The sequence below is a fragment of the Osmia bicornis genome, chromosome 3 (genome assembly GCF_907164935.1).
Source record: "Osmia bicornis bicornis chromosome 3, iOsmBic2.1, whole genome shotgun sequence".
Lineage (NCBI taxonomy): Eukaryota > Metazoa > Arthropoda > Insecta > Hymenoptera > Megachilidae > Osmia > Osmia bicornis.
Window position 1 is genome coordinate 5,878,774 of NC_060218.1, and position 18,164 is coordinate 5,896,937.

Below are 18,164 nucleotides of genomic sequence, written 5' to 3' on the forward strand. Positions count from 1 at the left end.
GAGGAAACATTGGAAATCTCATTTTCTTCGCGACCGATACAATTATCCTCGATACACGAACAGCGGGGCGGTTAAAAAATTTACGCGGAAGGCGAGGCAACGGGAAATTGCGAACGCTGGATATCGTGAATAAAATGAAAAAGAAAACAGTCGAATCGAAAGGTACACGAAACAGAAACGTTTTCCCATGGGAATTCAACGTTCGTTTCTTCGAGTCGAGCGAACATTTCGGCTCGCACGATCGATCCGAATGGACCGTACCAAAAATGGAAAAACGTCACGTCACTGCTCGTTACCATTGAATCATCTCGGCTAACTTGCAACGTCGTTCCGATCGGTCGGAAGGTATTAATTGAGTTTTCATTATCAGCCCAACTGGCGCAAATATCAGGGACGTTGATACCTCGCGTCGTTACAGCTTTTTCCGTTTTTGAATATCGAACGTTGCCGATTTCTACCATTCAGAACCGTTCTTCATCGACGTTGTTTATCTTCGACATCTCCCGTGCCGTTTCGACGCATCAATTTCATAGAATTTCGTTTCAAACTCTGGTTCGTTTTCAATCCATTCAATCCGTCGTACAATTTTGTACCATTTTCATAGTTTGAATCCAAAATTTTGACGGGCTTCAAAACTTTCAATAATTTCACTACCTTAATGAATATAACGATTCGATAGTTTCTATGCTGGTTTGAAATAAAAAAATTTCAGAAATACTTGATAATCTCGAGAAATTTAATAACTATAATACTCCAAGTTTCTATGATAGTTCCAAATAAAAAAATGTTGAAAAACCTTGAAAACATTTTAAAAAATTTGATAATAATTTTAGTAAATGTAACAATCTAATAATTTTCTAACAATAAGTTCAAGAATTTTATGGAACAATCAACTTCTTAACTTTCAACAGTCTGTCAGCAATTTTCAGGACCCTCGAAATATTCAAAATGGATAACAATCTCGATTTATATGTATAGGAAAATCAATTTCGTTGCCCTGGTACGTGCACGCGATAAAGTGTTGCGATTTCATCGAACGAGCCACGAGATAGTATGCAGTTAGTAGTTAATGTCTAGTGGAATAGTTTGTCCGAAGGGCAACATGCGATTCAATGAATCAACGCCGCGGATTATCATAGATTTCGTTCAGACTAACAATTGATTTTTTACGTGGGAAAAACAATTCCTTTCATGTAGACAAGGTCGACTGAAAAGGGATTAAATGGAACAAATGTGGTGCCGTTCCTTATCTTTTTCTGTTTTTCGTGTTCGATTCAGATAGCTACGTGGATAAAAAATACATGGTGTTGGCAGTAAATCAATATGATTTTCCTGTGCCCTGTGAAACCATGTGAAATTCTATTACGGCGAAAGAAAATAATTAAAACTAATGGAACTCGCGTGCAATTAATGTTACTGCTTGGAACCAAAGGCACTGCAGTTTTAAACACTGATTTTATTTATTGTGTTCACAGAATCTTAAAAAAAAAATAAATAAATCAATGCTCAGAATACACAGAATCCACAAATCAATACCCAGAAAAAAAATGACGTGATATTATTACACCCGACCACTACATCATAATTAATAAATATAAAGCACAATTAATGAATGTAATTTTCTCTATGCTATTGATAATAAAATTAACGAGACTTAATTCCTTAAATGAAGTAAAAGCATATCTTATTAAATTCACCACGACTGATTCAAGACTAGTAAATTCACTCATTACGGCCTACCTTCTTCATACTTTTCTAATTATCGTCTGAATTATAATGAACTTTCAGGAGAGAGACACCAATGACTAGTTTTTTAATATATTCCGTGCTGACTGCATAATGAGAGAACTTTGTTGTTTCATAATTAAATTTTCTCGAAATTATCTGTAAAAAAGTGCAACTACGGTTCCCAAACTTTCGTCACTTTACCACGATGATTAATGATGTAAGTAAATAGCTGCATCAATATCATCATTCGAAATGATAAGGATTCTATTACCGAATGAATTCATTGGTGCATCACGTTCTGAATTAAAGTAGAATTCAAACGTTCGCGCTGCTAATGAGATTCAAAAAGAAAAACCCGAGGGTATCCGCAATTTTCCCCTCGCAACGTCGAATGGAATCCTCTCAATCGCTTTCTCACAGAATTAAATATCACTTTGGTGCTCGAGTCTCGATCGCACAAAGTGACCGCGATGATTGTATAATTATCCGGATGGCACGTTGCAGAAGGTAGCTCAGGGCTTCCTCCTCGAAGCGGAATTCTCATTTCCTTTGTACGTGACCTACCAATGGATTTTTCACCTATTCCTGATACTATCTACGCCCGCGCCACGCTTCATTCCGCTAAATTGATTTGTTTTCAATCCTCTTTCTTCCCGTACCAGTTCAACCTTCAAATTCATCCCTACCAATGCCGTCTGTTCTACTTGATTATCAATGACGGTTAATTAACGAAGAATCCTTATTTTCGAGCGTAATTCTAATTATTACAATTTCCTCTGTTATCGAAAGGAACTTGATTACATTATCGAAACGAAGTTTCAGGGATAGATAATTAACTCTCGCCTAAGTAATCATAGAAATTACAAAGGGCAGTAGTCACAAATTTCATAAAGAAATTAGGCAGAGTAATTCAATTACAATTATTATATAATGAAAGAATAATTTTTGAATAAAATTGTACTTGAATGATTATTACAAATAATTTAAATAACACTGTCTTATTTTTCTAAATTAATTTTTTTCTAACAAAATCTAATTTTTTTCCAATTTTAAATATGCAAAATAAATATTAGATACTTAAAATTTTCTGAAATTAAAATCATATTCCACTTATCTTAAAAAAAAATCTAAATTACTCGTCAGAAACTAATGAAACTCGTACTCCAAAAAATGGACTGCACCGTTCGTTGAGAAACTTCCGCCAAATGTGTCCGTTGATCGAGAGGTGCAGGAAAAGAAACGGACCTCTAAGAGCATCGAATTCTCGCGGAGATCGTATTTTTTCGTCGAAATCCCAACGGTAATTGTTTGTTCTTGCGATCCGTGGATACGGCCCGGATTTCGCCGATTAAGCGGCTGATAAAACGCCAAAGGAGGAGGGAACCAGAGCAAAACAGACGAAGAATCGGAGCGATTTAAAGGGATCGGAACGGTTTGCAATTATCGAAACTGGGTCGAGTCGTTCCCCGAATATCATCCGTTTGGCCGAGCACCGAGACAATCCGATAGAAAACTTCGAGTAGTTACGAATACAGTGACCAAAGGGCTGGTGTCGCTGCCAAATTCGACGCGAAGCGTTCGAGCAAGAAACAGCAAAGTTTGATTAAACTTCCGGAACGATTGCACCCTGCGAACCCGATGCCGCTGGATTGCACGCGTTTTTTATACCGCGGAAATTTTTTTCCTCTGGTCTCCTCTTCCTCTCTAACGAATTCTACGAATCTTTGCGAGATTACGTTCGCAAACGAGATTTTATTGGATTTGTTTCAGCAAAAGCGTATGATTGTTGTGTTGTTTAACGAGAATCGAGACACGGACGGTTGATATTCCAGAAGGGATTACGAATTTCGAGCGGTTCGCTCGTGGAAATTAAAATTGAAATTGTTTTCCTACGTTTTAGTACAATTTTGACGATCAGTAGTTTAAATTAATTCCGTGCCTCTGTGAATTTCGCTCGCGGCCAAACTTTCGTGAATCGAAATAATGAAAATAAATTACATTTGGGGAAATTGAAGTCTGGAAGATGCTTTCCTAGCTTATAGAATGTTATTAAAATTGTTTATAACCATTCTTTTGATTTATGGATTTGAAGTCTGATCACTTCTATAAGGTTCTGGATTTCGTTTAAAAATAAATTATTAAAAACAGTAATATTGTAATTAAATGACATGTTATTTGGAGAAGCATAAAAATAGTTTGTTGGAAAATCAATTAGAAAATACTCGTTTAATTAATCAATAGAAGTATCTATTGATCCTAGAGCTATCTAATATTAACTAATCTTCCCTCTATCGATCATTAGAATTATGTGAGTCTATAGTTTCTCCCTTTTACGACGACTGAAGATAATCATTTCGCGAATACACCGAACTTAAGTTACAGCTTATCTATCCCTTAATGTACTATCATAATTGCGCCGAGCACTCCCTATCGCTATTAAGACGACGAAGTCAAAGGATTCATTAATGTTTAATGATTCCCGAATACCCCGATATTTTTCATGATAAACGAATTATTTGATGCTTAAAAAGGAATTTCTTTCAACATGCATCTCTGAAGAATATTTTCCATTTTATCATAGAAATTAATTAAATACTAAATAATTCTTTATTTTAATTTTAACATAATTATATTCGGCTGCACTTAGTTTTAGGGGAGCAAAAATTTTTGGTTCAAAAACCAAGTGTAGCCAAATAGGTTAAACTTGATTTGAGGGGACCTTCCACTATTTTAATTAAAAAATTGGTTATAAGATTTGATATATATTATTTAACATAAATAGAAGTTAAATTATCTTAACAAATTATTAATTATTGAAACAAAATCTTGCTAATATTATGCTCACTTTTACTTTTAAGAAAATATTCTTTCTGAGTAATTGTAGTTTTAATGATTGCATAATAATAATCAATTAATTCAATGGGTACTTACCTTATACTGATGTAGTCGAGGCCCCACATCCATGACACAGATTGCAGTGATGACAATTAAAATCTATAAACAAAATCAGTATCATTTATCACTGTCAATACAAAAAGAATTTGAATCACAATTAAACAAGCTATATTAGGTATTATAGTGAGCAATATGTATAACCTCAAAAAAAGGTTACCAGATGGCGTTGTTATTAAGGATTCGTAAAAACCTAATTTGAACATTTCCTACAGATAATATAATATATACTATTAATATAGTATTTATTATGACAATTTAATACTATGAATCAACTTAAATAATAATGTTCACATTATTGAGTGATGATCAAATTATTGAAGAACATACTCGAATGTATGACGACCTTCATACGAAGGTCAACGACCTTCACGAATACGACGCAATAATGTTATAACCTTCTTAGAAGAATATTTGTCTCAAAAAATGTACAACATTATAAGTTAAACAATTCTCATGACAAAATTATTGATAATGGAAAGTGAAATATACTTTTAACCTCAACAAGGAACACCATAAACATTATGTAGTGGACTATACACCGGGGAGTTCGTGCGAGACTGAACGAGCTCATTAAACGTTCAAAATATTTTGATAGCATCAAAACTCACCTGTCCGATAAGAAGCAGCGTTTAATACAGTGTCACAACACAAACTACGACGTTATTTCCTTGTAAAATACTTGAGACACCAGAAAATATACGGAAACGAAGAGCACTTTCAGCAGCTTGATAATAATGACGCTACCGCGTCACTATAAAAGCACGAATAAGTCACTGGCCAATCAGAGGCGTTCGTTGAAATAACTGCAAAGCGCGCGCTATTTTCACGTATTTGAAATGTAAATACAACAAAATGAACATGAAAAATAATTGGAATATTATATAATATAATAACTAAATAATAATTAAAGGATTATAAATTATAATTCTGTTACAATTCTCTTTATATTAATGAATATAAATTTTCATGTACCTAAGTTGATAAATAATATTCCTTAACAAATGTTGCTATACGCACACTAAATAATCTATGTGTTAATTATCTTATCCCCATCTTTAATAAAATTCTGCATTATAATAGACACCAAAATATTAAGTAAAAATTACATGGTACATATAGTATGCATTTTTAAAAAGCGTATACCATGCTTATAACAATTATAAATCTCGTTTAAAGTAATTTACTAAATGAGAATGGGAAATGCAGAGTCGAGCTTTGAAGATAACAATTGTTGCGGTTGAATTTGCAACAATTCGACCAATGGGAACGTGTCGAGGACAAGTGTTACTAGCACTATGCTGAACCATCAGAGTAATTGAACTAATTACCAGACGCAATTATCCGGAATTAATCGAGATAAACCGCTTAATTAGCACCATCGCACTACATTCGTTGTTTCTGAACATAGTACTCGTTAGCGACTTTGAACTACCCTGAAGCATGTCAAGCTACCTGTCAATCTTCGCTGTTACGTTTCTATCACATTCTAATCGATATTCTGTTTGGTGTTAGTTTGGGAATCAATTGAAATTCAAATGGAATAACAGGTAACCTTATCCCTAATCGCTGCAGATTAACAGAAACGAATATCGTAATAGTAAACGTCTTAACATTCCACACTCGAACATTGAATTTTTGCCTATTGAAAAGCTGAGTTGTGACAAAAAGAAATGATAAAAAGTTTATTATAAAAAGTTCTGTTCGTAACTTATACGAGCAGATGTTGAATAATCAATTCCTGCGTTAATTAAAATCGTCGTGGAATTATTTTAATTAACCCGCACATTGAACGAACCCCGTATTAAAATCAGCCTTCGATTTCCAACGATGCTTAAGTTCGTACTTCATCAGACGGATACAAGTTTTTCCATTCAGTTTTTCATAGTTGTTAGTTAACTCTATGGGGTTCTACTTCGTTACGATTGGCCAATTAAGATTTACGCGCTCCCAGCAATGACGGCCCGACACTGCGATACAGCATGGTTGGACAGTTTCCGTAAATTTATCGTTTTATCGTTTGTTCCTATGGCCAACCGATATCGCATCGAACGACGCGTTGCCCTTCTGGAACGGATTTATTCGCTGCAGGCAAATAACATTCTGAATGCCATAAAATGATGCGATAGCGATGCATTTCTCCATGGACGCATGAGAAATATTTTTTTTTTACCATCTAAATATCGCTCTCAAAACGTTTTTACTCGCTAGCAGAATTATTTAACTTTCATCTATAAAACCTCTCGCAAAGAGTATCCAGTGATGCTTCAAAGGTGATTTCGATTTCGTATTCATTACGTTGAAGCGTATATCGTATTTACTATAAAAGTTGCAAATGGATTGGTCGTAAGACCAGGTGCTAATTTATCGAAACCACCGAAGCGGTTTTAGTTTACCATAAAATCAGACCATCGCCCACGGGTACATGATGCTAATCTCAAGAAAATCTCGTAGAAGATTTTATGCCGGGCCTTCCTCTTTCTCGGCTAAATCCGACTTTATGACATCGGGCTTTTACTACCAAAGTTATCAACCGCATGTTTCAAAAGAGCCTTTTAGTTTCCTATCAACGTCGAACACAATTTATGATTTTATCTTCTCATTTTCTCATAGCACAGCTAATTTCTAGATATGTATCAATATTTTATTTATAGATAACATGTTTTTACAGACATCAATAAATACGGCTTTATCTAATTAACGAAAATACCAAATTACTTGATGTGTAATTAATTTTTAAGTTATTCCTTTAGAATATCTTCCTTGAAACCACTTTCGAATTAATTGAAGTCCAGCCGCAGCCACAAAATATTAATAGTACCCATTTACCCTAATGTCGTCGACCGTGTTAATTAATTTAACAATTTAACCTGAATGTCCTCAATTGTTGTTTCAGAGCAACAGAAGCCAGCCAGCTATCGGACTGAAGCAGACGCCGAAGGCAAGGGTAAGTTTATTTCATAAATATGCACCACACCCCATTCTGCACCGTGTTGCCGTCGGTTTTTGCACGGTAAAAACCAAAATTCAAACAGGGCCGTCCATGGCAACGATCTTGCTTTGGAAGTAGTTAGCAGGAGCTCGTTAGAGGCCCGATCGATGCACACGACCGAGTTCCCCGTACTTTCGGCCAAACAACTTTACCGAGCCGTTCGAACATGCTACCCCTTCTGCATCTTCGGTTTCCTCTAGGGAAGTTGAAATTGGTGAACGTGCCCCTTTCTCTCTTATTCGATGGGTACATATACGTACACAGAAGCTTGAAAATATTTGCCCATTTACCCCTTATCTTATTCAGGAGATGTATCGGCACACCAGGTCGCATTATATTGGTTGCATAATGGCTAGTGCAGATTTAAAAACTAATTATATCATAAGATTTTCGCACTCCTTCGCCTTCATAATTAATCAGGTTCAATATTTGAAATGATTATGTTTTTATACTAATCGAACTGAATTCAACAAATATTCATGATTTTCCAAGTTAGAAATGAATATGAGTGCTGTCGGTTAGTTTTACAATACCTGCATTGCGATATTATAATAAATGATCCCACGTCTACTTAATATTTTCATACCATTATATACGCTGAACAATGGGCAGGTACTTTTGAGCGATGGTGTACATCTCTGCGAAGCAACGAACCGCGAAATGGACCAGAAAGGGGCGGAGGGGTGGATTCGTATAATTTTACGACTTTAGTTTTCACGAGGTCGTATTCCCGTGTTTGTGATATTTACCCGCGGAAACACGCGAGGAAAACGATGTGGCCATTGAGACGTGTGTTTATTTCTAATTGATGACCCTGAAATTATGTTGATTATCACCGATATCAACGTTAAAGTATATTATTCGACTTCTCCTTGCTTTTATTTTTATTCGTGAACATAAAATTTATTAGCTCCTTTTTATTTCCTCTACTAAATCAATACCTACTGTTATTGTGAGGATATTTTGAAAATATACTTTTCGTATATAATATATATAATATATATATTTTGTATATAATTAGAAGGGTAATTAAGAACTTTCTAGGGTGAATATTGATCGAAGGGATATTGCGAGTACACCTGCGTTTTATGAAAATATATTATTGATTTTTCCTGCTTTTTTAATAGACTCGTCTTTAAAACTATGTTTAATAAATAATAATAAATATTGACGAATCGACATTGCGTCAAATTCAGGACGCAGCAATATGAGCAACGTTTCAATTTAAACCAAAATCCATGTTCATGGTTGAACATGACACAAGTGAAATATTCAAAATTTGTTATCGGCTTTTCAATAGCATGTCAAAATTGCGTTCATAAATGTTAATGATGTAAAAGTTTCATTCCACCGAATCCGCGATAATATTCGTGTCATGTGTTATCAACCGCTGGAAGTGCCACTTTTATTTTCAGTAAAAATGAATGTGGAACACGGTGGTAATTCAGAAAATCAAATATTTATAAAATAACGAACATATTATCTCTTGTCTGAGTTGAAATTTTATTAAAATTCAGCGGCATGGTTTAAAATTAAAATTACTTCAAGTTCAAAGTCTATAAATGTATTTAATGAACAGGAGGGAAATTATACAGAATTCTGTTTGTATAAGCCACAAGAATGCATGGGAGCAAATAAAGTCAGTAAATAGCATACTTACTCGTAATCTAACCCAGTGCACATATCACGAACGCTCGGTTTTAATCCCCACTGGGCCTACTTTTTTTTCGAAAAAGAACGAAGGAGAACAATGGGTTAAAGGCTGGACATCTTTCTCTGTCGTTGGAAAAATTGCCAGGAAAACTAGATCCTGCTGGAACGATCAATAGCTATTTGTTACAATCGCGCGCTGTAGGTGCAGCGTTCTAATATCGAAGATCAGTTATTAATTCTGTGCTTGATCGATGATCGCGATTATCGAACAGTGAAGGGAGGAAATATATATCCTTCTGAAAAATAATAAATTTTATAAATTGTCTTTGGGTTGTTAAAAAGGCATGATCTATTGATGGGGCTTCTCTGGGGAAAATGGCAATATAGTAGAAAAAACATAACTTTTTAAAATTTTGATTTTGACGATATTAATATTAAAAATAATGTAGAAACAAAATAATATGATTTTTAATTATTAATTATAAAATAAGAAATATGAATAATATGAATAAGTGGTGAGGGGCTCACAGACATGTGGGATCCTCTTCCCTAGATCGTCATTCACCCCTCAGCCACCTATTAGGTAGGGCGGGAATTCAGGGAAGGAAAAGTCTACGGATAAAACCAGGAACCTGGAAACCTGGAAACCTGGGAACCCAGGAACGCCTGTAGGGGGAGGGGACAGCGTCATTTTTCCATGATTTGATTGCGAGTGTATGGTTTACTTTCAAACAAATCACCTACAATATTTCCTTATAATACTACAATTCTTATATTTCAAAAATTTCCATAAAAATGTGATGAAGTATTTCGTATTTTGTAAGTCCGATGAATTGGAAATTGTACCTTTCAGAATGCAATATGTCTTCCATTCTACTATTCGGATATACGTGATAGTCTGTATTATGATGAAAATTGGAAAAAATTGATCATCCGAAAACTGCAAGTTCGACAGCGGAACTAGGTTGCTTCGTTTTACATTCAACGAGCATAAATTCCACTTGGACGATAACGTTCCTGGGGTACCATATATTTAGAAGACTGGACAAAAATCGATGGACCTTTCGAAGCTGATAGACTCTCGCCACCCAATGAAATCATCCTCTACCGTGAAATATTTCCTCCAATTTTCTTTCGACGAACATTAAATTTTCTCTAATAATTCATTGTAATTAACTGCCTCGTTAATTGATAGGGGCGAGTTAATCTGTCGTTCAAATGAAAGTCTCGTTAAAAAATTTTCCAATTTAATTATGCCATTACTGTTTAATTAAAAGGAAATTTTTTATTACATTATACACTGAATATAATAGTAGCTAATTTTAAGCTCTGAATTATTTCCTTATAATTAAATTTTTTTTTCGTTAATCACACGATCGTATCAGTCAAGGTATTATTAAATATTTCAGCTTCAAATTAAATGGATCAAATTTCTGGTGCTTGGATACCGTTCTGATTGTTGCTTTGTTTTACGTTTCCTTCGAAGAACCCGTAAGGGGGAGAAAAACGGAAATGCGAACGGTAACGTCTGTGAAACGACGTGAAATCGCGCGGTGCAATTTCGTGAGATTGCTTGCCAGGGCGATTCGTCGCGTCGCGAGGACCATCCTCGTGGAAAAGAGCTTCTTGGAGGTACGAGAGTGCTCGTATTTTTTCCCCCGTTTCGTGGAAAGGAAATGCGACCTTCCTTTCGGGAAGGAAACGCGCAGCCCCGGTTCCATGATGATCTGTCAGATGCAATCTGGACCCATGCCCTCTATGCATTACTTTTTTAATATGCCATTCGCTTGAATCATACTGTTCTTTCAGATCCTTTGAATTTAATGTCACAAACATGTGCACCAAAAATACAATAATTTTCAAACCCGATGTAGGATGTCCCAAAAAACAATATACAATCTAAAAACTGCAAATTCACCATCCAAAAATAAATTGAAAATTTTTGTACTTTATTTTTCAAATATGAGTAATTGAAAATTAAATTTGATTAAAAATTAATTATTCGAATTAAAAAAGTTTGACAATTTTCTTCAGTAATAAAAATAAAACACTTTTGTTTCAATATCGTGTAATTAGTTACTTATAATTTTTGGTTTTCCACTTCAATTTCCTAATTTCAATTGTTACGCGAATTCAATATTATTCCTGAAGGAGTAAATTTATGGCACATTAGAAAGCTTCGTTTTATACCTCATTACACTCGGCTGCCCCTAATTCAGACCTATAGAGGTAGAACCGTCTTTGAATGATAACTACCACCAACTCAAATTTAACTCGTCGATGAGGTGAGATTGTGCCTTGGAGCTCGCAGTAACCATCGTTAGAACGCACATACCATGAGAAAACACACGTCTACGGCAAACCATGAACATTTCTAATACCTATTTCTATGCTAATTACTCTCTTTGAGCGTATAACGATTGAAGCTCCATTCCTGACATATTTAGATGCACTTCTGTTGTATAGCATTAAATTTACATTTAGAGAAAAGCTAAATAAGTATTTTGTAGCGTTACAAAAATAGTTTGTAATTAATTTGACAATTATTTTCCCATTTTTTACAATTTTCAGAATATTTAACGTCATAGCTGTATATGTTTGTAATTAATAAATTACAGCATTGTAAAACTAAATTTTTAAATAAATGGAGTATTATTATTAAGTGTACAAATTAATTCAGTTAAAACAATAATTAAGAAATTGTAATGCTAAACGTGCCGAATTAATTTGAAATCATGATATAACATAATTTGACTGAAATTTCAGTAATTAGAAGGATTTCAGAACATCAGACAGTCTCTGCCTAAAATTGGTAAACGTGCATCTTTGCAGGAAATTCGTCCATCTTCGCTAAACTCTCGTCGTTATGCACAAGCTGTCGCATTATTTCTGTCAGCCACTCCTTCAGACAAGCAAGCCTTGCAATTTCATGAAATTATCTCGTTTTTCCTTGCGTTAGTCGTGACTTCCAAGTCAGTTCATCTCGTTACATTTGAAACCTTCTGACCGGAAACGAGGTGACAAAAGATTTCATTTTTCTCTTTTCCAGCGAGCGCCTTCGAATTTCCCGAAACACAATGGTCGTTTTACTTGTTTCTACTTGTTCTTTGACCCTACTGTCTGCCCTCCGTAACACATGGGTACTCGACTTTAGAATCACAAACGTGACCCTTTGTTTCGCGAGACTCACATACGACTTTCGCCTTTCATTTGCATCTGATGCAAATTTACTCTTGATGTTACTTGCACTCTCGTTGCAAGAAATTGCACTATATTTTCCTTATCTTTTTCGTTCACCGTTACGTTGAAGTTACGTCCGCCTGTGAGTGTGGTAGTAATCTTGTTTGAAGAAAAATCATTGACGTAGCTAGAACATTTTTCTGGAATAAGTTAGATTCTTTACAAATTTTGGAATTTTGGAAATCTGAGATTTTCCAATTTTGGGATTTTGAAAATCTGAAACTTTAGAGTTCTAGAATTTTCAAACTTCCAAATTTTGGAATGTTGGAATTTTAGAATTTTGTTATTGGGGAATAGTGAGGGGTCTGTTTATATTTTTGGAGGTCCAGCCCCCCTACTTATGCCCTACTTATTGTTAGTCACATTAGTGGAGAAAATTGACGTGTAACTTTAAAATTTAAAGGTACTATAGAATATTTAGTAAACAAATAGAAAAAATATTTAAAAAATAAAATTTGTTATATTGCTGAAGTATGTAATTGAATTCGTTCCCCATCGCTTTAAAAAACTGACTATTATTAACTAAGTTTTTAGATAGATTAATCCTTACAATTCTTTCGTTTCTCCTAAATGATTACATCTGTACAAACGTTCCTCATGTATCTTTTTGATGGGAAATTCCCGACACCCAAGCATTTTATGAAAGGATTTTATAGAAACGTAGCATAACGCTTGAGATGAGACGTTCAGCACCCTTTTCTCAGCCAAGCACGATGAAATTCTCTTTCACCGTGTAACACTTAATCTTCGTCAGCTGCAGTTTCATTTAATCTTCAATCCATCACACCTTCTTCAATCCCTAATATTCAGGTTTATTTTAAACAAGCTCTCACTACAGTTTTATTAAATTGATATCAATAAACACACAATATCCTTTTATTTACATAAATTAGCAATGGAAAAAATTCCCTTTAAAAAAATTTAGGCCATAAATTTTCAATAAAAATGCTTACACAAATTAAGCTAATAATCCTTGTTTAATAAATTTACTTGAAGATTACTTGATAGATTATTTAAATATTGTTTATTATCAGGTAAAAAGCTCAAAAAATTCGATTTTTTGACCCCAAAAATTGCCTACTCTTCTTAAACGGTCTATAATTATACTTAGCGAGTTAACAGTGCATTTCTGGATAGCATAATGAATTGAATTGCTAATTACAATCACAAATAGGTGTATAACTTGGTCCGAAGTTTGTCGAGTATCGCAGCACGTCGGCCTCCGCTGTTTCCATCCTCTCCTGGACCTCCTCTCAAATTACACCCCCGTATTTCCATCTTTATCCCTCTGTCGCGACCCAGGCTTCCTATTCTCTGCATGCCCTCTTACACGTTCCACGCTGTACTGCACTCATAGATATGCAAATCCTTGAGAGCGGAGCATGAAAACCGGCCTAGCTTTAGAATATCTGCTTAGGTGAACCTCGAAATTACGCTTTCGTTGTACGCGTGTACGATTAACGTTCTAACGCCGTTGTACCTCCTTTGTGCTTCGCAATTTACATTTGACCAACGACTAGAGACAATTCTGCGGAAAAATGGTTTATGTTTTAGGAATTTTAGAAAAATGAATTTTAAAGTTTGAAAAAGTGGAAGTAATGATTATTTTAGTATCTCCTAGTGTTAATTTGTATCGGAATATTGTATTTGATACATCACGATATTGATAACTTCATTTTAAAAAATTTATTAAAATACTGACTGAAAATTGGATCTACCAGCGTTAAATGCACACTGACTTTTAAATTGAAAATAAAGTAGATAAATAAACGGAAGACATAATGACTTCCTTCTTGGTCTGCCATCCGAGAATTAAAATAAGAAACTGAAACTTGTTATTTTAGTCAATTTAATAGTTCTACTGTTAAATATCATTCAATTTACATTTAGATTATACTATAAATTATGCAATAATATAAATTTATACAACTCTTCATCAATCAATTTTTCCTTCAATAATTGAAAATCGCGTAAGCAGTCATCGAACCATAAAAGTAAAACAAGCTGCATAAATGGAATATTTATTGCAACGAAAGTGTGGCTCGTAAAAAGATACAATCCCATAAATTTCGAGCACCTCTTCAACTCCATGTTACTTTTTCCTCGTAAACTTGAAACTGAAAAAAAAGAACTGTAACCCCAACAAATTCATTGAAACCATTCTATCGTTCAAAAATATCTGACCGTTTTTCAAGCACGCAATTCAGTTCGAATATTTTCAGTGCAATCGATGATGGATAGAGAACAAAAAGTATTACATAGTACTCGACGGAAGAGTTCTCGTACGTGATAACGAGATCGTTTTTTTTTTTATATCCTTCGTGATCATCTTATCGCATGGACTTTCATTTGGAATTCGAAAGAAGTTGAAATCTGGCACGAACCTTTCCACTTCTTCCATTCCCTTTAGAAAGTAGTCTTCGTGGTAACTTCGTTTCTACCCCGAGATTTCTTCCACGATGCTATCGTACCATGCTAGTTTCCAATTGGCGACCGTCGAATCGAGGGTAAAGGTGCCGGAAGCGACGAGTGGAATGCAGCCACGAAAGGACGGCGAAGGGTGGAGGGCCTGTTGCTCGACCTTTGTTTTCCAGGAACAAATAAACGCGACCCCCGCTCGATACCGTCGCCGCGAATCGACATTTCGCTAGTTTTCAACCCTCCACCCCCGTGCTAACCCCCGCGACCTGTCTGCCCTGTACTCGAGCCAACGCTCGTTCTTCGTGCCAAGTCTCATCGTCTGCCTCTGGAAAAAAACGGGCCATGGAAAAAGGGATTCCAATTTTCCCATATCTCGACGCTCCCTTTCCTACGGACTGATGAAAACTCCTGGCCTTATTTGATGACAAATAACGTAAGCATCTGTGTGTGAACGTGTGTGTGTGTTTGGTTCAACTGTCGATGAATCTGAATCGCTTTGGGTTGAAATTTTACGATGCGACGGTGTGAAGTTATGGATTCTTCTGATTGTATGGGGAATTTGAAATTGAGTTTTCTTCGAAAGCAAGAAACGTAATTTTCTTCCGGAATCTTATAATTTTATAGGATGGAGGTTATAATCTTAAAGTATAAGGAAGGGGAAAATCCGTGGTACAAGTTGCAAAATTGTGAAATTAAAGGTAAACTCATTTACTATTATATATGAAAACCCTCAAACTTAAAGGTAAGTTGTGGCCCTGGGTTCGAGTATCCAAGCTGATCCAATCATTACCCGAACCGATCCGATCATTACCCGACCAGAGCCGATCCAACCTAACCCGAGGCTCGGGTACTCGCACACCACTAAAGATAAGCTTTGAAAATGAAACACAAGGATTAGCGATGAAACAACTCTTATCTCGATAAATCTCTTTAAAATATAGAACTCTTCTCTTTTACTCCGGCTCATAGATCAGCGAGAAATACCGGCATTCGAATGGATTTAATATTTTCCTTTCAGCAAAAGATCCGTTCGCTTTTTTGCTTCGTTCATAGACGAAGCATTTTCTCGTTCTCGACATCTCGTGCCTTTTGTTTTGTCCGTCTCGAGCTCGAACCAAACGTCTTCGTTCTCGCCTTTTGTGCCCTCCGCCCCGTCACACCCTCCGCCAGGCAAACGTTTCGCCAGCTTTTACTCACCGGCTTCCATCTTTACCTCGTTGCGACTTCCCGCGGCACTTTTTCCCTTTTCAACGAGAAGAAAAAACAGACAGGAAACGCGGCAAGAAGGCTCGTGTGATGCTAGCTACGCTTTCTTCTGGCTTCCCTTCAGAGACAGCCAGCTCGGCCGCTTTCGTTTAACCGATAACCAGCCTCGAAAGCATCTACTCGTCTTTCCCGCTCGATTCATCACACTTTTTCTAAGGATCGATGTCAAACGACTACGACTATAGTGTACAATGTACCTTCAAATTTTTTTCCTTGTGGATTGCATTGCGACAACTACACTCTTGTGTTGTCATTTTAAAGAATTGCTTTAATATTTCTCAGGGTACAGTGAATATTTTACCTACGGATTAAATTAATAACTATGATATCACTTTGTAATATAATAGTTTAGAAAACGCTTGGTAATTCCTTACATTTGGGGATGGAAGGATGGATATTACTAAAAAACGGGGAATTATTGAATGCCAATGGTATACGTTCATTCTCCTTAATTGGTTCTCTAGACAAAAGAGTAAAATTCACGAGTCCGTGTTAGCGATGTATTACAATTGGAAATTGATAGCAGTAATTCATAATATCCCGTTGTACTATGTACTTTGATCGAGTTGCTGAATAATTAATTATTAAAGGCTTGTTTTATTGATTTTCAGTACAAAGTCTTCGACATCAAGAAGTTTGTTAATAAGCTTCAAAAGCTCAGATAATTAATAATGTTCGATAAGCTTCATAAAGTTAGAGAGTTATTATTCAGAATGTGAAATTATACAGGATTGAGTAATTTATCTTAATTAATCTTTTATGTATAATTATACCGCAATACGGAATAATTTAAAAGAAATCACGGAGAATAATACCTACATATTTCTCACCTTTCATTTCGAGTAAAAACAAATATCATGAATTTTATTTGAGTGGTTAGTCTCCTATATGAGCAATTCTCGCACGAGAGAGATTCCAGCTGGTTCGTAGTGATATGGCCGTATAATCGAATTGTTTCACCTACAACTTCGCGAATGTCCTCTGATAGACGAGTAACGCCGAAAAGGGCTGGAAAAAGCGCTGGAGAAACGATTGTGCAGCCATTTCCGGAAATGGAGTTACGGAAAAGAAAAATGATCAGGCACATTTAATGGGATTGTGCCGTTTCATAGCTTCAATTCTACAAAGTTGGTTAGATAACGTAAAGATCTATGACGATTTATTGATTCCTACAATTAGATAAATATTTTATCCTTCGTTCATTTGGAGGAGAACCTGTATTTGATCTGTATTTTCAAAGTTTGAAAATGGTTAAAAATTTGTTATTACTTATATATCGGTGAAGATAATTTTCCCTTAATATTTAATAATTATCGAAGTGTATTAAATCAGTTTTCTTTTTTTTATAAAAATAATTTACAGAAGGAAATTATGTTTAATACAACTCCTTAAAAAAAAGAAGATAACTTTACTTTCTAACATCTTTTGTTAGATATTTCAAAAATTTAGATATTGTAAAAATACTATCATAGATATTATCACTTGTTCTTTAATACTAATTTAAAAAAATTACCAATTAATTGCCGTGAATCATCTATAGTAATGATTCTATAACAAGAAACACTTGGCAGCTGCTGGAAATTTAAATAAATAATTAACTGAAAAAATAGAAGGAAGCTTGCTCTTGAAGATGCACTTGGATTTGTGCTGATATCTTAATTAGTTCCCGAGATATTGGGGTTTGAAGCGCAGAGCTTAAAATGCGCGGGTTAATGAATGGGGGTCGAAAAGGCGGAATCGCCGTGACCTACATTTTTTCCTGGAAGTGCGTACTACGCTAGTAGTAATAGTAAAAAGACGGCGACTCCACTCCTTTCACTGATCAGTGCGTAAGAGATAAGCCTAAGGTAGGTCAGCTAATGAGTGCGAGTGAGAGAGGAACAACAAAATCCTGAGAATTAGGGTCTACTTT

General features: G+C 35.3%; 1 protein-coding gene and 1 long non-coding RNA gene across 2 annotated transcripts in view; one reads left to right on the forward strand and one right to left on the reverse strand.

Moving 5' to 3' along the window:
• The window catches only part of LOC114872308, a 157,868-nt gene extending 152,489 nt beyond the window's left edge, over nucleotides 1-5,379 (reverse strand). The window contains exons 1-2 of the long non-coding RNA XR_006829260.1: nucleotides 5,292-5,379; nucleotides 4,660-4,722 (exon numbers count right to left, since the gene is read on the reverse strand). This is a non-coding gene — a long non-coding RNA (uncharacterized LOC114872308). The remainder of the gene's footprint in view (nucleotides 1-4,659; nucleotides 4,723-5,291) is intronic.
• Nucleotides 1-18,164, forward strand: part of LOC114871410 — a 333,803-nt gene that overhangs the window by 9,776 nt on the left and 305,863 nt on the right. The window contains exon 2 of the mRNA XM_046285039.1: nucleotides 7,577-7,627. Coding sequence (XP_046140995.1) covers nucleotides 7,577-7,627 — 51 coding nt within the window. The remainder of the gene's footprint in view (nucleotides 1-7,576; nucleotides 7,628-18,164) is intronic.